Source organism: Phaseolus vulgaris, chromosome 11 (assembly GCF_000499845.2).
Source record: "Phaseolus vulgaris cultivar G19833 chromosome 11, P. vulgaris v2.0, whole genome shotgun sequence".
NCBI classification, from domain to species: Eukaryota; Viridiplantae; Streptophyta; class Magnoliopsida; order Fabales; family Fabaceae; genus Phaseolus; species Phaseolus vulgaris.
The window spans coordinates 47606175-47632304 of NC_023749.2; the positions used below are offsets into that span (position 1 = coordinate 47606175).

General features: G+C 32.7%; 1 protein-coding gene and 1 pseudogene across 2 annotated transcripts; one reads left to right on the forward strand and one right to left on the reverse strand.

Annotated features, from left to right (window-relative positions):
• Nucleotides 1-1102: 1102 nt before the first annotated feature.
• LOC137820488 (alpha,alpha-trehalose-phosphate synthase [UDP-forming] 1-like) lies at nt 1103-19301 on the forward strand. Of its 2 annotated transcripts, XM_068624609.1 has the most exons (19): nt 1120-1355; nt 1514-1592; nt 2000-2426; nt 3883-3980; nt 4762-5150; nt 6244-6358; nt 6561-6662; nt 7646-7796; nt 8417-8505; nt 10981-11029; nt 11834-11934; nt 13378-13565; nt 14222-14339; nt 17088-17255; nt 17330-17452; nt 17524-17617; nt 17693-17823; nt 17926-18024; nt 18694-19301. In XM_068624609.1, exons 3-19 carry the CDS (start codon nt 2057-2059, stop codon nt 19084-19086), a joined length of 2778 nt encoding a protein of 925 aa, XP_068480710.1. In that variant the 5' UTR covers nt 1120-1355; nt 1514-1592; nt 2000-2056; the 3' UTR covers nt 19087-19301. The 2 variants fall into 2 exon arrangements, with proteins under 2 accessions (XP_068480717.1, XP_068480710.1); XM_068624616.1 differs by lacking the exon at nt 1514-1592 and having other exon boundaries at nt 1103-1355.
• Nucleotides 19302-20581: 1280 nt separating this feature from the next.
• LOC137830636 (aconitate hydratase-like) lies at nt 20582-21846 on the reverse strand (annotated as a pseudogene).
• Between the last annotated feature and the right edge of the window lie 4284 nt (nt 21847-26130).

A 26130-nucleotide genomic window follows, 5' to 3' on the forward strand; every position in this document is an offset into this window, starting at 1 on the left:
TTTGGACTTTTTTTTAATGATTCGACACAAGATGAACCAACTATAGTCATCGCCAATTGGCAAGTTTGAAAGATACTCATTGGTCAAGGAAGCTTAACTGACGTGTTGTACGGGTCGGTCTTTCAAACACTAGACATTCCTACCGCCTTTATTCAATCCTACTTGGATCTTATTCAATGGTTTGTAGAAGAAAAAATACATATTAGGGGCTATGTTGATTTCCTGACAACATTTGAAACAAGCCAAACACAATGAACCATTCTTGTTCAATACATATTAGTTAAGGTTGTTACTTCTTACAACATTATCATTGGTTGCAAAACTTTCAATCAATTAGGAGCTATAATTTGAACGCTACATATGACAATGAAATTTCTAAAAGAAGGCAAGATGATGATCATAGTGAAGGTAGATCCGAAACAACAAGAAAATGTTATGTTCAAAGCCTCAAGATCTCCCTTACTTTATGAAGACTCTATAATGGCAAGAGATGTCGAGAATATAGACCTTCCCAATAGCACGAAACTTCACGGTCAATAACAAACAACTCGATGAGCAAGGCAATCACCTTTGTACCACCTTGAAACTCCAACACATCATTCTCGTAAGAACAAAAATAAACGTGAAAAATTACAAATAGTAATTTAAAATAAGTGATTTCAAATTTTATAAAAAAAAAACAAAATTACGAAAATCAAAAGTAAAACTAACTAATTTTAAAATTTTACAATATTAAAAATATTTTTAAGTCTCAAATATATTTAGTTATATATTATATAAAAATTGTCAAGATCATAAATAATTACACTAACTTATTTTATTCACTATCACTCTCATTGTAGTAATTACCTACCATTTTTTTCTTTGGAAATATTTATATTATATAAAACATAACTTAAGATTTCATTTCAATAATCCAAGTAACAAGTTAAATGTGCACTATACAAAGAATAAAAGTTAACTTTAACTAAAATAATAATAATAATAATACTAAAAACATCTGAAAAAACACACCTAAATTTCTTCTTACTAATTTTGAACTTGTAAAAATTCAGTTTTTGGCTCCCATTTTGATCTGTACTTCTGGTTATTTGTTAACTGCATGGCGGGGGGCTTTTAATGTGGCTTCTGAAGCTTACACGGGGATTCCACTATTCCGCTCTTTCTTTTCTTCTATGTGATTACTCCAACCATCAACTTCAAAATTCTTTGTCATTCAGATTCTGCAAAATTATCCACTCACTTCCCACCTCTTCGTACACAGCTGTTAACTCGCTGTCCAAACACTCCCCAAAGATTTCGCGGACAGGATTCTCTGTCTCTTGCTTCTCGTGGACGCTACTTCTCCAGCAGAGGTTACTACTCTTCCATTTCAATTCCAACTTTTCCTTTATATGTTCATCGCTTCTTTTCTCTGCGTTCTTAGTTTCTCACCGTTTTCATCATACAAAAGTTTCTGCTATAGAAATCGTATCTCACTTTCTCACATGCTTATGCTATATTGTTGGTGTAGAACGCAAATTGCTACTTTCTACCAGAGAGATTTGTATTCGAATTAAGCATTTGATTCGGTTATATCGTCGAATTCTAAGGTGAAACAATTTTGTATAGTTTCTTCGTATTTGATAATTCAATTAATCAACATTTACATTATAGGAAAGGAAACCTAGAATTCTGATAGATGAATGAATATCAGCAAAAAAAAAAGAAACTCAAAAACTGTATCTGAATTTTCTCAGTTTTGGTTTACTCCATGCAATGTGGTTGTTGCATTAGTTTAAATGAAACTCCTCTGTCAACTCTGTCAACTCTGTTTTAATGTTTTCTTTCTATTCCGAAATAGATATTTCGAATGTTAAAAATCTTACAAGTCGTTGGACCGAAGAAATTGGTTGTGATTGAGCGCAACCAGTTTGCTGTTGTTTTCCGATGGTTTGTTTGCTGAGTTTTTCGTTTTCTGCTGTTCACTGTTGATGATGGAGCGCGTTTTTGAATTCAGGTTTGAAGAAACTGTTGTTGATTATTGAAGCGTGGTGTGTGTTGGAAGGACGAGCGTATGCCTGGGAACAAGTACACCGGAAACTCGAACCAAATACCGGGGCGTGTTGAACGGCTTCTGAGAGAGAGGGAGCTGAGGAAGAGTGGGAGAGTGATTCAGTTGAAGGAGGGGAATGAGAGCAATGGGAAAAGTGGTGAGGCTTTGGAGAAGGAGAAGGTGCGTTTGAGGGAGGAAGAGAGCGCCGCGGTTGATGGCGGTGTTGAGGGGAGTAGGGTGAAGGAGGTGGGGGAAGAGAGGCATGAAACGAAGGCGTTAAGACAGAGGCTGTTGGTGGTGGCGAATAGATTGCCCGTGTCGGCAGTAAGGAAAGGTGAGGACGTGTGGTCGTTGGAGATAAGTGCCGGTGGTCTGGTCAGCGCGTTGTTAGGTAAGTGGCTGTCACCATGATTATCATCACGCTTGTTTCATGTTCTGTTGGAAGAGAGAAGGTTCAGGTAACAAATATTTCAGATTAATTAATAACATTTTTTTAGGATGATAAATTATGGGGAAAAGCATTATAACTTTTTTTATTTGTACCAGTTTTTTTAGATAATTAGTCATTTTTAATGAAATAAACATATTTATTCCATTAACAGGAACCATACTCAAAGGGAGGGATTGAGTATAGGTCATATGTTGGTACTTATTTGGTTATTTGTTATCAATAAATTTAAGGGAGGAGAAAAACGATTTTATAAATGATGGGATTGTTATAGTATTTGTACTTCTTTATAGAATGGAATGACATCTCAACCTTCATTTAGTTATTTAATTTAATAATTTTAATAGAAAAAAAGTTGTAGCCAAAACATTGATGAATTGTGAAATTTTAAAAGTCTCTACTCTTGATTTTCTTTTTTCTTAATTAGAGAGGATTCATGCCCAAAGTTATTGTATTTTTATTTTTATTTTCAATCAAATATATTTAATTTTAATTTTGCATTTAATTATTTTCATCCAACATATTTTCCCGTTTTTACCAAAAAGAGTTCAAGGGTTTGCTATGAAAATAGTTTTTTCTAAAATCAAAATTAATTTATGTATAAATTAAAAACAAAAGTTTAGAGAATTTAATAAGACAAAATTTCCATAAATTAACTCGTAATAATTTTTATTTTTTTATAGAGAAATATTACTTATTATTGACATGCTTTTTGAAATATTTATTTCATTATTTTTAATTTTAAAAAGAATTATAAAATCATAAGTCAAGGTTATTAAGTTAAAAGGAAAAGTATTTATTTTATTTTTTTGCATTCTTATCGATATTTATTTTTCTATCTTTCTCTCTTTCTAGCGTCTGTACCACATCTAAATTTTTGTGTGTGTTAGTTGGATAATAATTACTAATAGTATTTCTGTTTTGTTTATCCTTTTGTGTTTGTCCTTCCAAAATTTGTCACCGCCTTTCAAGTGATATGACTAGATATCTGTGTGTGGTTGGCGGTGTAACCGTAACAGCTTTTTTATGTTTGCTCCCATTGTTTGCCTTTTGAAATAATGGGCAGTTTGGGAAAAAAAGTTTATATATAGCTTATTTGAGTGTGAAATTTATATAAACTTTGTAAGAGTTAGGTTTGGCTTTCATAAACTAATGATTTTTAAAATTATTTTGCTTTATACATGCTATTATATGATGTAACGATAATCTAAACATATTTTTATAGAGTTAGTGCATTCTAATTAAATTCTAAAAATAATTTATATAATTATTACATTTATACAATTTTTTTAATTATTTCAATGAGATTTTAAAAAGAAAAAAAGTATTAAATTACTGTGTATGACTAAGCTAATTACCGTCTTGATCTGCTCTAACATGATTATGTTCTTTTACAAAGGTGTAAAGGAGTTTGAGGCAAGGTGGATAGGTTGGGCTGGAGTGAACGTGCCAGATGAGATTGGGCAGAAGGCACTTACTAAAGCGTTAGCTGAAAAGGTACATGGTTAAATAACTCAGCTAAGGCAGTTTCTTCTTTCACCCCTACGTTTTTCTTCCTGCACCCCACCCCCACAATGTAATGCAAAGACAACAATATCCCTATTATTTTTTAAAAATTCTAAAATACACAAGACCCACACTACTCTTTCTTCTTCCGGACAATGTAATTCGGTAATTTTACGAAATCCGAAATTAATTTTTTACATTCCGAATTAGGAAATCCATAAATCTTTCAGATTGGTGAATCTGGTAATCTTCTGGATCCATCAATCCGTAACAAAAATTAGACTTCTGGATTCAGCAATCCAGAAATCAACAAATTGCTTTCGAAACACCTCTTTATTTGAAAAAGAACACGAATCACTTCCAGATTGATGAATCCGTAACACACTCCCAGAACCTAATATCCGGTAACCTAAAAAACTCTAGTTTTTTCAAATAAAAGGTGAAGGTCAGTTTTGGGATTTACAAAATTGTGGGGTGCAGGAAGAAAAACGTAGGGGTGCAGGAAGAAGAAGCCCTCAGCTAATTGAGTGAAAGTTGCTGTAAATATTTTTATTAATTATTTTATATTATTACAAAAATCCGTTCATGTTGACAATATAGGGAGTTTAAATTTAAAAGTCGCAGGCAATAATTCTTAATTAGTTCTAATTATTTTATACAGACAGAAATTAAACTCTTATTAACATGCCACATGTTCCCGTATGTTGTTTCCGGCCATGTTCTGTGGAAGAAAATGTGGTAAATAATTCATGAAAATTGTTGTGCGTTGCAGAGGTGTATCCCTGTATTTCTTGACGAAGAGATTGTTCATCAGTATTATAATGGGTATTGCAACAATATATTGTGGCCCCTTTTCCACTACCTTGGACTTCCACAAGAAGACCGCCTTGCCACCACACGCAGTTTTCAGTCTCAGTTTGAGGCATATGAGAAAGCAAATCAGATGTTTGCTGATGTTGTGAACAAGCACTACGAAGAGGGTGATGTTGTTTGGTGCCATGATTACCATCTCATGTCCCTTCCAAAATGCCTAAAGAAACATAACAAAAATATGAAAGTTGGATGGTTTCTCCACACCCCTTTCCCATCTTCTGAAATTCACAGGACACTGCCATCTCGTTCAGAGCTCCTGCATTTCGTTCTCGCTGCTGATTTAGTTGGGTAAGTCCCAACTGGCTCCTCCATTTAGCAGTCATGCTTTGGTATCATTATTATAAATTTGACACGAGCACGTGCATTTGGTGATAAAATTGTTTCAGGAGACTTTTTGACAATTTGGGTGGATATATAATATGCAGTCATTAGACTCATCCTGTAAATGTTTGCCAAGTATTCGTTGGCTAATTTTGGTAAAGTTATAATAAGCCATTAGTTTAGTATATCAAATTTGCCATTAACCATTGGCTGGCAAAACTTCACTTGATAGGAAATCCTGTTTCCTGAACTAAATATGTAAAGGATATTATAAATGTTTGGTGCTATGCCCCAGTACATCTTGTCTGTAAAGAGGAGGACTTGATTTCCTCCTTTTTATTCTTGCAAATATCGTTAGTTACCTTCTACCTTCCATGTATCTATGTCATATAAGCAAAGTTTGAGAATAAACATTATTATCTACTTGTATTATCCATGAAATTGGACATTTACAATTTCCTTTCTGACTAATCAGTTAATGTACATATATGAAACTAACAACTACAGTCACCTGACGGTAACCCCTGACCCCAATTTCTGTGGCTAAAACTACTGACTGCTGTCTAAATATTATCAGTTTCCTTGTGGGTGGGTTGACAAACCACTGGTCAAAGTGGCTGCAAATCATTTTATTGGAGAGGGTAGATAGTCGTGCTAGTGGATATAGAGGACCATGTCTATACAAAGTGTGTTTAAATGGAATTTGAGAGTATTACACCAATCCAATAAATAACGCAGGAAACAGATTACATATGAATACATGTCATAATAATGCCATTAAGTTAAAGTGATAATATTTCATGATAAAAATTTTGTTAGATTTGAAAGTATGGGGCTAAAGTTTTGGTATTATTACCTATGTATTAATCATGCTAATGATGAAAGTATGGGGCTATACATCAAGTTGACTCGGCTAAAATTTCCCATTTAGTTTGAGAAAATATTTTTTTAGGCTCTTACGTTGGAATTTTCTTTGTTTATATGTTGTCTTCTTCGGTTTAATCATTTTCGTTTTTCTATTTTTATTGTTTTCATTTGATTTTTTGTTTCCCTTTTGCAGTTTTCACACCTACGATTATGCAAGACATTTTGTTAGTGCCTGTACTCGCATCCTTGGACTTGAAGGTACACCTTATGGGGTTGAGTATCAAGGGAAGCTAACTCGAGTTGCTGCAGTATGTGATACAAAATTTGTCTACAAGCTAACTCTTGCTTTGTCATTTGAACAGTTGTTTAAAAAATTTGCTCCTAACTTTACCTATTAAAAGAGGAGGACCGGAAGAAGAAACTTTTTATATGAAACTCAAGATTTAATCAATTACGATGTTGAGCTTAAAATTCAAATTTCTTATTTGATTCTGTTCTCTTGAATGTCAGTTTCCAATTGGGATAGACTCGGAACGATTTATACGAGCTCTTGACCTTCCTCGAGTACAAGATCACATCAAAGAATTACAAGAAAGATTTAAAGGCAGAAAGGTGCTTCTCTTACTTTTTAGCAAACACTTCTTTATATCTAATAACTTATTTTACTTGTTCCTAGTAATTTTGGGATTGTTTTAGATTTACGCTTCTTGCTTTTCAGTCTTCACGAGTAACGGATTTATTCTTAATTTGAAAAAGTGAAAGGCTTTTAAGGATTGGCAAGATAAAATATAGATGATGGCATTGATGAAAACATATAGGTTGGAAAGGGAAGAAAAATGGAGTTAAAAACAATGAAACTATTGCTGGCCACTATGTGAATCCTTAAAACCATTCGAAGATTCTCTAAAATCCGCATGCTCTAAATACTATATAAGATTTGCCACAATTACAGATCACTTTTAAACTGTACCTTCAACTTACTAGTCTATCCTTTACGTATTAAGACCTCATGTTAGGATCTATTTAATTTATTCTGTGCCCGAATTTCTTAAATATCTTACTAAGATTTTAAATTTCATTGGCTGGGTTTGGAAACAAATTTTAGGTTTGCATTGCCTGGGTTGCTTTAGTTGTTAATTTCTTGTTAGTATTTCCAAGAAAATAATAATGTTGGGGTAAACAATTAAGCATAGAAATCTTTTGCTTCTATTACATTTCTATTCTTAACATAAAACTCGAGCTCTTATTAATTGTTTGTAGAAAGTTGCATCATTTTAAGGTATAAAAACATTCATGAGCTTGAAGGTGGCTTTAGCACGTGCTCAAGACTTTACTACTTTCCCCGTGCATTCTTCTATAAAAGGTTTGAGCTTCCCAGTGCACTCTTCTATAAAAAGGCTTGAGTTTCGGCACAAATTGACTTAAGCAATGTTAGTGAAGATGTTGCTTTCAGAATTTCACTGTATAAGTATTTGTTTTGTGTGCAGTGCCATGAGCCCATGACAACCATTTTTTATTTTCTTTATATGATCTTAAGTGCTTATTTGATTTAGTTCTATTAATTGAAATGTTACAACCTTTTCCTGCCTTGACAGGTAATGTTAGGTGTTGATCGCCTTGATATGATTAAAGGAATCCCTCAGAAAATTCTAGCATTTGAAAAATTTTTGGAAGAAGATCCTTATTGGCGTGATAAAGTTGTTCTGCTACAAATCGCTGTCCCAACAAGAACAGATGTTCCTGAGTGTATGCTCCTCACATTATTTTATTTGTTCATGTGGCTTCTCTGGTATAGTTGCCTTCAAAAAGGCTCCTCACTTTCAATTTACTTTTGTTTCAACAAATGGAAGATTGTGTCTTTAAATATACAAGGAAGTTGTCATTTCTTTTAAAAAAAATTATAATGTTTTCTATTTTACTCTTTTTTGTGCTTGTACTTTCTAGAATCTTATGTTGAAGAAAAGTAATTTTGTTTTTCACTTTAAGGTGTTAACATTAATGGAAATCATCTCAGAGATCTATACATATAGTAGATTCTGCAGTTTTGTCTCTGTTTTATACGTATTAATCTTTCATAATGAAAAAAATATTTTGTCGAATACTAAGTTCATATACTATATTATGTTCGTAGCACATTACTATGCCACATTCACTTTACACTTGATTCTTAATGTTCATACCTGGGATACCAAGTTTTACTCGTCTCTTTCCTCATTGAATTTGTTTGAAATGCTTGGTTGTGGAAACATACACATTGGCACGCCAAACATCATTTACTAATTTTTCTATACATTTTCGATTATGGCTCCTTATTTTTGGCTTTTGGAATAATGACTGATCAAAAAAAATTTCTTACATATTTTTAGATCAAAAGCTTACAAGCCAGGTTCATGAAATAGTTGGGCGCATTAATGGCAGATTTGGAACATTGACTACTGTTCCTATACATCACTTGGTGCGTTCTTAACATAGTGATAATTTTATTGAAAGTGTATTATTGCCCACTCACCATCACAAACAATACAAGGATACTCTTTTCTTTCTTTTATTGAGTTATCTAACTCAGCTATCCTACTTGTGCATAATTGTTAGGATTTTCTTTCTAATGTAAGGAAAATAGAACCTGCTAGGAAAAGTCGCATGCCAAAGAAGAAAACACAACATTTTTTTAAATTTGCATAGAAAGAATGTTCTAAGATTTACTATAGACCAGAATGTCATAAAGAATTCTAACAAATACTTGCAAAGAACGATTTAGGTGTGGCATTCATAGTGCATTGAAAAGTGGCCTGGGGCATTTGTCAACTCAAATGTCATCACTAGAGACTGATAATGTCCTTGCTGAGTTCGGAAGGTTGTTTTTGGAACATCATGTTCATGCATTTTGATTTGGTGATAATTTGCCTTTATATATCTATTTTAGAGAAGTGTGTGGCTTCATTTAATTCATTCAGAAACTCCTGTATGTTAGCAATTGAAAACTTGTTTGGGCCTGTAGCCTTATTTAGAGCCAAATAATCCACAGAACCATCATCTTCCATCTTTCTTTTCGACCAAGATTACTGGGTTGGAATAAGGGCTATTGCTTGACCTGATAATTCCTGATGACGACATCTCACATTAATGGGATCTACCCCAAATTTAATTGGAATCTTGTCATCAACCTCTTTGGATGGTGGTAAACCCTTAGGTTCCTGAAAAACTGTAGCGAACTCTGTATGCACTTTCCGCAATTGACCTTCTTGGTTAGTTGTTAAATCGCTGTGTTCCACGTAATATCTTTCAATTTCCTACAGCATGGTCATCATCTCAATTTCCTCGTTAACTAGTTTCTGCAGTGTCCTCAAAGTAATTACTACCTTACACAAGTTAGGATCTCCCTCAATTAAAACATTATTGCCTTGATGGACAAATGACATACTTAGGGTCCTCCAATTCATTTTAATTTCCCCAAGATTACCAACCACACAACTCCCAAAATTAAATCAACTCCTCTCAACTAAAAAAAAGAAAAAGAAATCTCCTACCAGTGCATAAGCTCCCAACTGAGTTTTTAAGTTATTGTAGCATCCTTGAGATTACCGTCTCTTAGTCTTAGATAATAGGGCTTTGTGGAATCTAAACCGAGGGCCAATTTTTGTACCAATATTCTGGATAAAAGTGGTGGCTCCTCTACTTCGAATCAAGATCATCACCTCTTGTTCGTTCAACTGTAAGCTTCATGGTTTGAGGCTCGGTTAGCCCAGCCGCAGAACACACAAACAAACCCATTCACTGGTATTTGGCATCCAAAATTTCCTAATTTTCTTCCTCCTTCTCTAATCCTATAATTTCCCTATCTGCAATAACACGCTCATCATCAACCAAGATTACCACTTAGAATTTTCTCTGGACAATGATGCCCTAACCCAAAGGCTAATCCACTGTGATAACAATGTCCCTCATCCTTTCGTATAACATACTCAACATTGGGAAGGGTGTAAGTTCCTTTGTTTGTGATTTCCAGTTGATCTCTCCTTGTAGATTTCCAGTCCCACTAGTGGCGAATGGGTATTATTGCTGCCACCAAATGCCCCTACTTTAATTACAACTTTGTTGCCCCGTTGATACCTGAAACATAAACTCGTACTCTGTCTCTGCGAAAGAAACTTCAAACTTGTTTCATGGCTTCTTCAGTGTTGCGGACTACCTCCATTGCTTGCATCAGGTCTTTAGGGTCGTGGGGACAGATTTGGCTCCAAATGTCCTGACGCAACCTGACCAACAAATGTCAAATATTCAAGAAATTGGTCCTCTGCATTTGTCTTGGCATGACAGAATAAAAAAAAAGCAATTTTAAGCACACCTACACAGAAATATACAGTGTTCTATCCTACACAACTAACCTTCCAAAACTGCCAGCTCCATAACAATCAACTGTTGTTGCTGTATATGTAAAATTTCACTCTTTCTTTTTTGGAAGTATGATTTGTCATTTTTATGGAATTAAATAGAAGAGGGAAAATAGGGGAGGGGGTGTTGGTCTGGTTTCCATTTTACTTTCCACTCTTCCTATTTGAAATGACAAATAAATCAAATAAAATTTCATTGTGTACACCTATAATTCATAAATAGACCAAATTACTACCTCCTATCGAAAATTAAAAAATAATAATAAATTTATAAGTTTTTTACTTATATATTGTTCATTTTATTTATTTTTATTCATTATGACAGAATTTCTAACCATTCACAGGATCCAAAGATATAGATTTTATTTTTAACTATGAACTTCGGATGTTATTCGGTAATCATATCATATATAAACGAGATTTAATAGTTTTATATGCTTATTCTGATTATTAATCATTAGTCTACATCTCTTATTAATATTGAATTGGTTGAAGAATTTTCTATGCTTGATAATCTTACAATTTTATTGTCACTACAGGATCGCTCACTTGACTTTTATCAACTATGTGCTTTGTACGCTGTTACTGGTAAATTTGCGGTTTTACATTTTCTTTAATTTGATTGAGAGCTACTCTGTGAATAACTTTTTTTTTTGTGAACTTGTCAGATATTAGTGTATACTAATTTATTATTTATTATGCTTAAAATTCTATATCTAAAGTTGAAAGTTATTTTCCAGCGTGCTCCTAGAAATGACTCTCAAAGCTTTTTGTATTTTGTGAAATTAAAGAGGAAATTAGTTTTGCGTTTTGCACTGAATGTTGTGTACATTTTTCTGCCCTTTCTTTGTCTATTATGTATAAATTTGCCTATATAGCAGGGTTGGAAACTGATTTAAGGGTGGTGAACCGCTGCTTGAGTATTACCTAATAGTCTTAAAGTCTGATTGCTTCTTTGAAGCATGAATATTGTGCTTGTTGTCTTGATTAGCACCAATGTCCGTTTTCTAATTAATACAGTGCAATCTTCACTTAATCATGATTCATGATGTTTTCTATTCACTTATTGACATATAGTGTTTATATGTTATATAAAAAGGCGACAGTGAAAAATTAAAAAATAGTGTTTACTATTCACAATACTGAAAAATTGAATGCATTTTGTGAAATGAACCATATTTTGGACTATTATTTTTGGGGAATGGTTAAAGTATGTTCGATGCGTCTGGGACACTTCCTCGTGTATGTTAATACTTTATTACTCATTTTCTTGAATTCTTGATTGTCTTTGAAGCATAAGCATTAAATTTTATTGTTTTATTTCTAGTAATCAGTATATATATTGTAACTTTTATGCTAATTTTGTATTTATACTCGCTATTGCTAACCCAGATGTAGCACTAGTCACATCTTTGAGGGATGGAATGAATCTTGTCAGCTATGAATTTGTGGCCTGCCAGGAGAAAAAGAAAGGGGTTCTCATTCTTAGTGAAGTAAGTGTAGAAACTTGCTTGTGTATTTATGTTTTATTTTTCTGTCTATTCAGGCTTTGTCAACGTTGAGTGAGTTATTGAATGATGAGAGAATAACGTCTAAAGTTGGAAGAGTTGGTCCTGACAATAAAAATGCCGATAATGCTCCATTTTATAGATATAAGACTGATGCTAAGTCTAAACATTTTAACTTTTAGGAGAGTTAGTTCTTGACATTGTATGAGTGTTGTATTATGAAATTTGTTTGTCAGATGATCCTTTTTAGGCGATGTCATGTGGGGGAATTGGTTAATAGTCAATTTACCATTTTTTAGTAAGTTGTTAAAAAACAGTTGGGTTAGTTGGATATAAAGGCAAGTATTGTTGTTGCATGTGTTGTTAGTTTTTTGGTATTCATTGTAATTCATTCTTCTTTTGAATAACATTCCATTTGGAACTCTTCCCTTGGGGTTCCCTATTCTTCTGGTTCTTCGAGTATTGGTATTCCTAGAACTGGTTAGTTTTACATCTATTGGGAGTACCATGTCAAAAGTTGCGTTATTTTTTTAAAGCAAAAGTTGTTGATCCAATATATAAGAGACAAGAGGGGAAAGATTGAAAGAAAAATCTCCTAGAAACCTTCTACAATACTTTGTGTGTCCAATAACTCATCTAGATGAAAGCTTTATAGCTTGAGTTCATAACTTTTGCCTTAGCAAAAGTGTTTTGTGCTTAATTGTGTATCCTCACCTTGTGAATTATATAATTTATTAAAATCTGCATTCGCGAAAGTCAAGTGACTTAATATTAAAGAATACTTGGAATTATTTTGTAAAGATTGTGGGTAGCTAGGAGTTATAGCCAAAAGTAGTAGTAAATAATATTTGTTTTGTAATCAATTTTGATTAATGGAACCTTTCTCAAATTAAAGAAGAATCAGGTGTAGTTTAATTTGAGTGAACTAGTATAAAACAAATATTTTTCTGTACTTTCATTTTCTATTCTTGTTTTAAAGCCTTTGGATGAGGCTTGGGTGTTTTAAAACTTATATGGTTGATTTCAAAAGGGTTTTCAAGTAAAAAAAGTTTTCAGTTCTATACTGAAACACTCCCTTCTAGTGTGTACTTTGTTTTAGACTAATTTGAGTTGTATTACAGTATGCATTTGATAAGTCATACTCATCGTCATCAAATATTGTTTTAATTCCATTATTGAGCATCTGACAATACAACTCTGCACTGTGCTTAAACTTTTACCATCTAAAGTAGTTTAAATAAATGATAGGCATCAATGTTTCATTTCTTTATTCTTATCTAGATCATATTTAGTTCCCATCTTGGTTTATAGAAAGCTTTCATGTGTTGTTTTGATAATTCAATTATTGCACGTTGATTTCTTTAACTAGCTTTAACTTGATATGTATTATGTTGATCTGATTCCTAATATTTGGTATGCTTCTTGAAGTTTGCTGGTGCTGCACAGTCTCTTGGGGCTGGGGCAATTCTTGTCAACCCGTGGAACGTTACAGAAGTTGCTGCTGCAATTGCCAGGGCTCTGAAGATGCCATCTGCAGAAAGAGAAAAGAGGCATAAGCATAATTTTCTTCATGTAACATCTCACACTGCTCAAGAATGGGCAGGAACCTTTGTAAGGTATGCATATTATCTGGATTTTGTTAACTTGTGCCCTGTAATCAAACGTGAAGGAATAAAAGTAGCATTAATAACTTATCGTAGTTATTCAAAGAAGAAACTACTAAACCATATTTTTTTTTAAAACGTTTAATTCTTAAAGATTCCATTTCATAGCTTCTATCATGTCCTTCTTAAGAAAAGCCTTGGTATTTTGAATATCTTTTTTTAGGAGTTAGTCATTTATCTTCAGTATAATTCTTTTTTGGAAAACAATGGAATCTCCCCATTTTTTGTTACATTCTCAGGTCTCTGAAATTTTTTAATGGATGTAAGTCATCCTTTTAGAGTGCTTAACTTTTATACATATGATCATGGTTCAACTGTGGGCTTTGTGGTTTCTGCGAGTGCAAAGCATCACTATAAAGACTAATCCAACCAAGTTTCTTGTAAATCTATTGCTGTTGTTTGCTTTTATCCCAGTCTTGGTTGTATTTAAAGATAATTTCATGCTTAATTATGATGGTTATTTACTTGTTACGTATGTATTTTAGGAATAGTGGAAAGACATGATTTGCGATTGTAATTTATCAACCAAGATATGTTAGTAGATAATACATCTCTTGCTTTGATGTTTTGGAGAGATCCATATATGATGAATCTTTGAATATTTGCAGTGAACTAAATGATACTGTTATTGAGGCACAACTAAGGACAAGACAAGTTCCACCTCAGCTTCCAACCAAGGCTGCAATTGAAAGTTATCAGCAATCAACTAATCGATTGCTCATTTTGGTATGATGTCTCAGTGAAGCTTGAGACTTCTCTGAATAAACCTTCTTTTTGTTTCCTCCTTGTCTTTTTCTCCTTATCTGAGTGTTTTCTACAAGATAGTGCTTCATTTGCTGAGTAGATACAGTGAAATATATTGTGTAACTGAGATAGACTAGGATATTTTGATAAGTAAAGATCCCAATCACACAGGTTTATGCAAGGGATACTAAGAAGTGTCCAGAGGATAAGAAAACTGATGGAACTCATGAAATTGCAGTGAAATTGCATTGCACTCTGTTTTCATTTGGGTGGATTTTGTGATTTCTTGTTTTTTTTTTTTTTTGTACTGATTCCAATTTTATTAACTGGTACCAGAGCTCCTTTCAGAAGCTTGTGTACCACAAAAGTTAAGGATTATGATTGGGGAGCCGTAGGTGGTGAAAGGCCAATTCTTAACGGCACCACTTGTGTTGTTGAATTACAATTAGAAACGTGGATGGATGAGATCCAGAGGCAAAAGGGACAAAGAAAGTCCAAGAGGGTGACTCAGAAATTTTATGGGAGAAGTTGGTAACACGCAATGAGGGTGACTAAGAAATTCTGTGCAGTTCAAGGGTGCATGCATGAGGAGTTTATATGGAAGAAGAGGTGAAACCAAAAAATCTACTATTCCATTTCTGACCTTTGACAGAAATGGGTTCAAGGAACGTAGAGCTAGATCTATGCAGTATTTATCCTGGAAGAAAGATCCAAATCATAAAAGGTGAAGCTCATACTAATGGTAATGCAAGGTAAGGCATTTATGAGTCATAGACAGTATTTATGAAGGAGAATTTGAATTCACAACATATTCTTGTTGGAGATTCCACATCGATTAAAGATATGCACAAGGTGAGACTTTCAAAATTAGCATGGGAGGGTTTAAGAGGCTGTGTTTCAAGGAAGATCATAAAGGGGTTGTTTTAGGTGTGATGAAAAATATAGTTCAGATCATGTTGGGAAGACCAAGCAGTACTAGGTCATGGTTATAGTAGACTAGAATCAGAAGGAAGGTTTAAAGAGGCTGAGTTTCAAGAAAGATCATGAAAGGGATTGTTTTAGGTGTGATGAAAAATATAGTTCAGATCATGTTGGGAAGACCAAGCATTATAGGTCATGATTATAGTAGGCTAGAATTGCAAGGAAGGTAAGAGGCTGAGTTTCAAGGAACATAAAGCGATTGTTTTAGGTGTGATGACAAATATAGTTCAGATCATGTTGGGAAGACCAAGCACTACTAGGTCATGATTATAGTAGACTAGAATTGCAAGGAATGTACCTTCCACCTTTGAATCACTTACTTAAGATTGAAGTGCTTAAACCATTTTTGGGAAAGTGCGTGCGCTTCTCTGAAAATATTCTAGTGTACAAGGATTTAGAGACTTTGTTTTCCAGTTGAAGGAAGTTTTATGTGTGCTGATAGCAAATGATTTGAAGCTGAACGGGAAGAAATGCATATTTGGGCAGCCAAAACTAGAACTAGGAACTGGGGTCTCCTATCAAACCTTCGGCTACAAGCTAAGGTCTCTGATTTTATTGAAAATAAGAAGTGGAACGTACCTGAATATATTATAAACAACCATCAGACATTGATGGAGGAAATCAGAAAGCTGAGCATACCTTTTCCAGAGGTCGAGAACCAACATAAATAGAATTGGTCTATGGATGGAGAAGTTACTTGGAAGATAGCTTATGATCAATTTTATACTACTGTGACTGTACCCACCTTGGGTCAGACTTTTATGAAATAAGACTATTCTCACTTTGAGATCCTTTCTTATGGAGCTTGATGCAAGACAAGCTTCCAACTGGAGATAATTTAATTAAAGACGGCATGGTGATGATATTCCGGTGCTTCGCTGCATAACACCTCTTCCTGAAATGCCCATTTTCTGTCAAATTTTGGAATTGGCTCAGCAGCTCTATTCGGTATAATATAGACAGATCATCCTTGCAAAGTTTGTTAAACATTTTAAATGGAAGCTGGAGTATACAAGGTAGAACAGTATTCCAAGCAACCACTTGTTGTGTAATAGCTTTGATCTGGCAGAGTAGAACTCCATTTTGACAATGGCATGTTGAGTATACTAGTCTGAAAAATAGGATTTATTCAGAGGTAAGTTAAGCTGGAAATCACTGTCAAGGAGCTATGAAATAACATAACCGAGTTCCTCATTCTTAAAGGTTTTGGTGTCTGGCAAGGATCCCTAATATTAGACCACTCTTATTGGTTGCTCCTTCTGTTGGATGGATCAAATGCAATACTGATGGGGCTGTCAGGGACTCTCCGGGTGCTGTTGCTTGTGGTGGTATATCTAGGGACCAAAAAGCACTGATTATGGGTTGTTTTTAGAAAAGCACGGAGATCTTTAGGAAAGGGAACTATTGTGTGGATAAGTTAGCCAATTTTGGTATTAATACAGAGTTCTATACATGGTGGGATAATATACTTTCTTTTGGTAAATTTTTATTTTTCCAGGCGTAGATGTCAACTTCTAATACGTGGGGTTTATGTTGAATTTACTCTTTATATATGTTATAAGATTTTCTGATGGTGATATTTATTTACCAAGTTTGAGTTTGCAACCCCTAAAGCAAAATCATTATTATTGAAAAACTGGATGCTTTTTGTTATATTATGTTACGCTAGTATGAATCCTAACCAGCATTGGTTTACGTTTATGAATTTTTGTATTAACATTTTCTCTCAAAACTGGTTACACACTGCAGGGATTCAGTGGAACTTTAACTGAACCAGTCGAGAAAACAGGTGATCAGATTAAAGAAATGGAACTTAAGGTGCATCCAAAACTGAGACAACCTTTGACAGCACTATGCAGTGATCCAAATACCACAGTAGTTGTGCTCAGCGGAAGTGGTAGACAAGTCCTAGATGATGTAATGCTTGGCAAAATGCTTCTTTTCTTTGTGAATATTATATCAGTCCACTTTTAACATATTTCCTATAACAGAACTTCAAAGAATATGACATGTGGTTGGCGGCTGAGAATGGAATGTTTTTACATCCTTCAAAGGGTGAGTGGATGACGACAATGCCAGAGCATCTGAATATGGAATGGCTTGATAGTGTGAAGGTACTCAGTTTGATGTCTCAATTCATTTGATGTTTGATGTTCTTTCTTACATTGTTGGTCCTGCCTTGCAGCATGTTTTTGAGTACTTCACGGAAAGGACACCTCGGTCACATTTTGATTTTGAAGAAAGAGAAACTTCACTTGTATGGAATTACAAATATGCAGGTGCTTAAATGTTTCTATGAAGATTTTTCCTTTTCCAGCTTCCCTTTTGGTTTCTGATCTTGTGATCTCAACCAGATGTTGAGTTTGGAAAGCTTCAAGCAAGGGACATGCTGCAGCATCTCTGGACAGGTCCAATTTCTAATGCATCAGTAGAAGTTGTTCAAGGGACCCGATCTGTTGAGGTGCGAGCTGTTGGTGTTACGAAGGTGACCTCTTGTTTCCAATAACTGACCTATCTCAGTAATATTCCCTCTTTGAAATTTTTCATACATATTTAAATGTCTACTCTAAATTCCTTTCCTAATCAGGGAGCAGCCATTGACCGCATCTTGGGTGAGATAGTACACAGTAAATCAATGACATCACCAATTGATTATGTTCTTTGTATAGGACACTTTCTGGGGAAGGTAAATTAAATTTTCATATATCATTAATGTGATTTTAATTTTATTTTATTGTTTATCTCGTGTTTCTGTAGTTTTTTGGAATGCTGTAAAATTTCTCATAACATGTAATACTGTCTAGCGTCTGCATGCTCATTTATTATTAGTAAGCTGTATGCTGCACACACTTTTCTTTTGGGAAAAACCTGTATGGACGCTTAAAATGTGAATATTGTGGCATACAATTCAAAGTTTCTGTAGTACTTTAAGACGTTTCCTCAAAAAGAAATACCAACACACTTTATAGTACACCCTTTTGATTACACTCTTTAATTTCAAGTTTTTGTTGGTCTCAACTTATTTACTGAAATATCTTTTCTATTTTATAGCTTTCAATAGATTTTAACCTACAATAAAATTGGTTTTAGAGAAAGTGTTACTGACACCACAATTCTTAGCAACTCTCCTCTTGTTTCATTCTTTACAGTCAATTGTAAGGATGTTAAAAACATTATACAAACCACTGTACAGTTGATTATTTATTTTAATGGGTATGACTAATCAGTCTTAAAAGCATTAGTTAAGATGGAGTTAAGTATTTACCCATTTTAATTGCATGAATTTTTTATCACCTTGAACTATGTATAGTTGAATACTTTGGAGCTCCAAATTTGACATTATTCATTGTAACAGGATGAAGATATTTATTCATTTTTTGAGCCAGATCTTCCCTCTATTGGGGTGGGTCTTCCACGAAGTAAGGTAACAACAGAAGGAGTTAAGTTTCCTGTTGAGAGGAAACCATCTTTGAAGGTTCCAGCAACTAAGAGTGGACCAAAGTCATCTCAAAATAAGGCAACACGACCATTGTCAAATTCTGAGAAGAAAACAAACAATCATATCTCCATTACACCACGAAAGGCAGCATCTGAAAAGGTTTCATGGAACGTCCTTGACCTCAAGAAAGAGAATTACTTCTCTTGCGCCGTTGGACGAACTCGAACAAATGCTCGGTATACGTTTGATTCATCGGACGATGTTGTTTCATTTCTGAAGGAACTTGCTAATGCTTCTTTCCGAATGTAGCACGCACAGGGAGAATTCAGCAGAGTCACTCTTCCACGCATTCATACATTCAGTGTATTAGTAACTGTTGCCTGAAAATCAGACTGTTTATCTCTTACGTGTTTTACATCAGTCTGCTCATAAAATAAGAGTCATCAAAACTTCATCCCACAGTTCCTAGTTGTTCAATCAATGAATGCGTCTAAAGAGAGAATCCCAATTTGGCACACCCTTCACTCCCATTCCTAAAGACTTCTAATTTCTACAAGTGTGGAAACGAGAATAAAGTCACAAAAGAGAGAAGTACACACGGAAGATTGATGCTGATTTTCAAATTGGAAGATAAAGAATGAAAGAGAGTGTTCCGATAGGAATTTTTAGAGGATACTTTTTTATTGAAAATTTAGAATATTTTGTAACAAAATTTGTTATTTGGATAGGAAATTTTTAGAAGTTTATGAAAATAATGTGATTACTTTAAATTAGATAAATTTCAAATTATATTAAAAGAAGTAAGAATTTGAATAAGAATGTAGGTCATGATTATTTAGTGAATAATGTTAATAAAAAAAATTTAATCCAATATTAACATAGTTATTTTTCAGGCATTAGTAAGGAGTTTTGTTGACATTAATGGGGTTTTTTTATTATTATTGATAGTAAAAAATTTTAGTTGACATTGATTAGAGTTGTTTTTCATATTGACATTGTTGGAATTATTTATCCATCGATCTAGGTTAGAGATATTTTTCTATTGATGATTATCAAGGTTTTTTTAAACCGGGTGATATTTTTTAGACCGGGTGATACTACTTTTCAATGAGTAAGTTATATTTTTTTGACTTGAAATATGTAGTTATTACTTTTTATCAATGTTTGTAAGGACTATTTAAAAACAAAACTCATGTGAAAATGTGAAACATCAATGTGAATTTTTACATATCATATCACTTAAATTGAGATATGAATATCTATCAATTATTTGTCTTCACATGAAACATAAAAAGAAAAGAAAAAAATATGGGTCCAAATTAAAACTCATATAAGAAAAGGAACACAACTTAAACATGGAATAAAAGAAATTGATATTTGTTATGGAAAAATTCAAACTAAAATAAAGAGATATAACATAGTACCCAAAAAAAAGTCTAACTTATTATCAACACTCAAATTTATCAACACAATTATTATCTTCCCTAAAAATATTAGAAACTTTGAAGTTCATGCCAACACATAGTTGCATACACCTTCTCCACTTCCCTCTAAGAGTCCAAGGAACCACATTAGCAAAAGAAAAAGCTTGACAGATTTGTTGAATCACTCTCTAACCAAAGCTTCACAACACTCTGAGCATGTTCAATGACAAAAATAATGCCCATGACCTCGGCATACAAGGAACTCTAATTTCCCCAAAAAAGTAGAAAAACCACCATATATTTCCCACGACTCCCTATGAAGATACCCACACACAAAACCTAAAATGCAATACAGGGCAACACACAAAAGACACAAAATCCTACCTCTTTGGTCCTGAAATACATGGTTTAACATCAGAAAGGTTTAATTCAAGATATGATTAATACACTATGTCTTGTTGAGGCTGAATTCATGGAAAATAAATTAGTGTTCTGCACCTCCAACATATATGCATCCACTCTTTATTTTGTTAAAAAGGACAATGTAGTATAATGATGCTACCAATATTACCTCATTATAGTCAACAAACAGTTTGTTTTCCCTGAGATAAGACTCTATCATGGTCATCTGTGTCCAAGACAAAAGAAGATCAATAGATCTATAAGCACTTCACATCAGAAATAATAAATGAACCGATACATGGTACTTACAGTCTCATCACTCCTTCCAGATAGATTGAGATATTGCAATGTAACATGATCCACATGGAAGAATCCCATTGTGGCACCATATTCATGAGACATATTAGCAATAGTGGCCCTATCAGCCAAAGATAATTCACCCATACCATCACCTAATAACAAAACAAATAACTATTAATCAGTAAGGAAAATCAGTTTAAGTTGAAAAAAGGAGAAAACCAATGTGACAGTAAAAAGCATTTAATTACCATAAAATTCAACAAACTTTCCCACAACACCATTACGTAGTTTTCCAGATAACTTGAACCCAACAACACCAAGCAAAACCACGCTCATAGGCTATTAAGAATCATAGCACACAACAATGCAATCAACACACTTCAAGATAGAGCAAATAAACAAATACAAAGAGGGTCCAATGTACCAGCATAATTCATTAATCAGTAGTGCTTTGAATAGAATTAAAATTGATATGCATTGCATTACATGTTTATATATCAAAATTACAGGGTAAAGTACCTGACCAAACATTGTTGCCTCGGCTTCAATACCTCCAACTCCCCATCCAGCAACATCAAGCCCGTCTATCATAGTTTTATGTGAATCAGTCCCAACCACACTGTCAGGATAGAGTAGGCCCTCATTGTTGAATACAACCCTTCCAAGATATTCAAGATTGACCTGGAATTCAAGACATCAAACCAAAAAACCTCAACTTTAATTAAAAATGAACAATTAAATTCAATGAAGTCATTTGGCGTATATATTTCCAAATTTACCTGATGTACTATACCAGAACTAGGAGGAACAACAAGCATATTACGGAATGCAGTTGACCCTCATTTAAGAAAAGCAAATCTCTCCTTGTTTCTCTGGAATTCAAGCTCCATATTGGCCTGCATTGCATTTTCAGACCTTGTAACTGAATGATCAATGACAATATCAACAGGAACCTGCCCATAATTATACCTCCACCAACAACTCCACCAATTTTGTTTGTTATCTTCATTCAATATATTTGCATATTATTTAGTTTAGTAATAAAGTGTTAATGGAAGCAAAGCCATCAACTTATGAATGTTTTGAACTTAAGTTATGTGGTAAGAAATTAAAGCTTACCTTGATTCAATTATGTCGATACTTGCATATTTATTTTTGAACAATCCTAAATGACGTGCACAATCACCAATAACTTCATTAATTTTGTTTGTTATCTTCACTCAATACATTTGCATCTTATTTGGTTCTATTCTAAGGTGTTAATAGAAGCAAAGTCATTTTATTTGGTTCTAACTTCATTTCATAGACATCATGGTCTGTTGTGGGTAGAGATTACATGAACTGGATTAATTTTGTACTCCCGGTGCACGTGCTTGAATTGGTTGGGCCAATTCAAACCTAATATAGTTGAGGTTAATGAGTTGGCCATTGCCAAATGTTGTTTTGGATGTAAATAGTGAAGTTTCTTATGTATTGTAATAAATTCCTTTTAAGCAAATATCAACAATTGTGTAGGTTATTATGTTGGTCTATCTGATAATAAGTGGTTATCCCGATTTGTGTATGTGGTAACCTGTGTATGAGTTTTTGTACAATTGTCAGGTTTTAAATGTGTTATTCACCTGGGTTCATTTGGTGCACATAATGTTTGCTTTGGTCAAGGATTTCATAAAGTATTTAGTGTTTTCCTCGACATTGAACTTTTGTTTCTCAACTTCGCTAAATGTACCCCTCATTATGATCAATGTGAATGGGATGGGCATTGAGTCATGGTGTGTTTGTTGTGAATTGTGTCCTCGGGTGGGCATTGTAAGTAATAGGTTGTCACCAACATCACCAAGTGTGTGAACAAGTTTGGGGTCATTAAGAGGTTCATATGAGAATAAGTGTTGACTGATGTTTACATATATGGTTACCCTTGTATTAGTTTTTTCACAACTATCATGAATAAAAACATTGAACCTCATGGTGAAGCAATGATATTATGGGACATGATATGGCTTCATTTGGTACTCATCATGGTTTGTTGTGGGTAGGGGTTAGATCAATTGAGTTTTTTTTACTCAATGGTACACTTGTATGAATTGGTAGTACAAATTTCACCCTAGTATGGTTGAGGTTCATGGGTTAGTCATTGCCAATTTTTGTTTGGGATGTAAATAACGTATTCCCTTATGTATTGTAATAAATTAATTGTCACCAAATATAAAATAAAAATAAAAATGAGGTATTATGTTGGTCTCTCTGATTATAAGTGGTTATCCTTTTAGTTTTTGTATCTAGTGATCTAGGTGTAAGTTTTTACACAATTTTAGTTTTTTCAAAGTCTTATCTACATGGTTACGGAAGATGATGGATGATGATGAGATGAATTGCATTTGTTTGGTAGATATAATGGTTTTCTGAAGTAGATGTGATTTAAAAGATTATATTGGCTTAATACGAATATCTATTTATAGGTCAATGTTTTCACAGATGATGATGATCAATAGTTTATAGTTTATTTAGTTTAATTTTTTAGAAAAATACTTTTACTTTGAAACACATATTAACATTACAAATTAAAAAGTCCTTAAAATTTCTAAATTTTTTGACATATCTAATGAAAAGGTTATGCATAAATGTGAAAAGTTTAAGATTAGGTATAATAAGATTCATTGTAATATATTTACATATAATAAAATTTAAAAAATTTATCATAAAAATAGAAAAATATTTTTTGGATCATAAAAATAAGAATTAAAATATAATATTTTACTTTAAAAATATTTTTTATTAATAATTTTAAAGCATGAGTCTTATAATATTTTTGTATTAGAATAAAAATTGTAAAGAGAAATTAAATTTGTATAAAACTCTGTATAATGACTTTTATAATAAAGTTGAAAAGAAAAGTAAATTAGTTATTCACTCCAAGAATTTGAAATGAAAGTTTTGCACAAAGAGATCATATGACTATATTCATTGATGAACAAAACAATGACAAAAAATGTTATTACATAATAATATTTGATATATTTTATTGTTAATCGATTATTTTACATTAAAATTTTAAACCTAAAGTAAAGGACACTAAAACGGGAATGATCAATTATTCTACTAAGGCATTAACTCCTCCTACTAAAGAAGTTTCTAAAATCAGAATTTAGTAATGAAATTGAATATTTTCTCAAATTAAGTACTTCGATTTTTTAATATAAAATTTAGACAAACAAGATATAAGATCCTAATAATTTTCACTCATTTTTGCAATTTGAAACTGTTCTTTCAATTTTAATTGGACCAAAATGTAAATCTATTCTTCTTTATTGAAGTGTGTACAATTACTTCAATATATTGGTGACACTCTAATATATATAATATATTAATTTAATATAAATAATTTAATATAACATGTAATACAGAAACAATTTTATCTTTATTATAAACAAAATCTAAGACATTATAACGATAATATGAGGCCTTCTTCTTCCTGCACCCTACATTTTTCTTCCTGCACCCCCACAATTTTCTAAATTCCGAAATTGGCCTTAATATTTCATTTGAAAAAGGACACCGTGGTTACCGAAAATAGGAATCTGGAAGTGTGCTACGGATTCAGAAATCCGGAACTGAATATTTTTTTTTTCGGATGAGGGGGTGTTCTGGAAGCAATTTTTGCATAAATTATTGATTTCCGGATTGCTGAATCTGGAAGTCTAATTCTATTATGGATTCATGGATCCGGAATTCCTTTTTCTTAAATTATGGATTTTTGAATCTGAAATGCATATTTCTGTTACGGATTGGTGGATCTAGAATGTTTTTTTTGAATGATGCATATTTTGAATTACGGATTGGTGGATCCAAAATTTTACCGGATGTGCCAATCCAAAATTTTTCCGGATTCAATAATCCATAATGAAAAAAATAAATATAGTTCAAGTGCATTTTAGGGTTTTTAAAGAATAATAGGGATAATTTGGTCTTTGCATAACATTGTGGGGTACAGGAAGAAAAATGTAGGGGTGCAGGAAAAAACTGCCTAATATGAGGCACCTCGTCCACAATTGTTGGATCCAAATCCATAATGAAAACTATTACATACAAATAATTTTAGGCAATTGCTTCTTGCACCATATTAATACACCCAATTATAAAGGAAAAGACGAAAATATCCTTAAAAAATTACACAATAATCTCTGAGATTTTGATTTTTTTTTTCCGAATTTTTTTATCCAAAACACAATAATCTCTCCTGATAATCCAAAAAAGCAAGTGATAACGATAATACTGTGCTTTTACAACATTTGATCTTGAATATAACAAAAAAATATAAGGTATGCTGCTTTGCCTTTATCTCAACGTAATAAAATTCCTAAAATATCTTTTATTCCAGAAATGTTATTTATTAGTGCAATAATTTGTATAAATGTTGGTTCAATATTTTTTTAAGTATACATTGGTTCTTTATTAATTATTAAAAAATTACTAAATATAAATTAGTTTTTAAAAAATAATTAATTATTATATAAATTAAATTAAAAACTATTTTAGAAATTAAATAAATTATTAGTATCTAAAATAATTTTTATTATTGATAAATAATTTTTAAATTGGTATTTAATTATTTACCTAGGTTCTAATTCTCAATTATGTAAAGTTTAAAGTTGGTATATAAAATTTTGATAACTAATTAGATATTAATTTATAAACTATTTATTAATAATATAAATTAATTTAAATATTAATTTTTTTCTAAAATAATATATAATTAAATTAATGTAATAATTAATTTTTTTTTAAATTAGTTTTTATATGATGATTTTCTTATAATAATTACATGTTATAATATAGTAAAACAAATAATATATATTATTGAATAATAGCTGAAAAAAACTATTCTAAAAACATAATAAAAAAATTAAATTTTGAATTAAAGCTGTGTATTTTCTTTTATTTAACAAGAGTGCCTAGAAACCGTTAAAGCTTAAAGGTATACATAAACGTCTTACTCATTTCCTAATTGATAAAATGTCCTCTTTCGTATTTTCAAACAATAATTCCTAATAGCCATGTTTGCTAACATATGCTTTTATCCAGAAAGGGGGTGCAAAGAGAATTTGTTTTGGTGCATAAAGAAAAGCCCTACATCCAATGAAGGAGAAATAACTTTCTATGCTATGTTTGCTTCTATGGTGTACGGTTTACCATAAAAGAATTGAGAAAATATTAATGATTTGGATTC

What these genes read in the sequence shown, in the direction of transcription:
- LOC137820488 (XM_068624616.1), top strand. Translation starts at nt 2,057, where the DNA reads ATGCCTGGGAACAAGTACACCGGAAACTCGAACCAAATACCGGGGCGT. An exon ending in AGCTAACTCGAGTTGCTGCA is followed by an intron (nt 6,359 to 6,560) that starts GTATGTGATACA and finishes CTTGAATGTCAG; the next exon opens with TTTCCAATTGGGATAGACTC. An exon ending in CTGTTCCTATACATCACTTG is followed by an intron (nt 8,506 to 10,980) that starts GTGCGTTCTTAA and finishes TTGTCACTACAG; the next exon opens with GATCGCTCACTTGACTTTTA.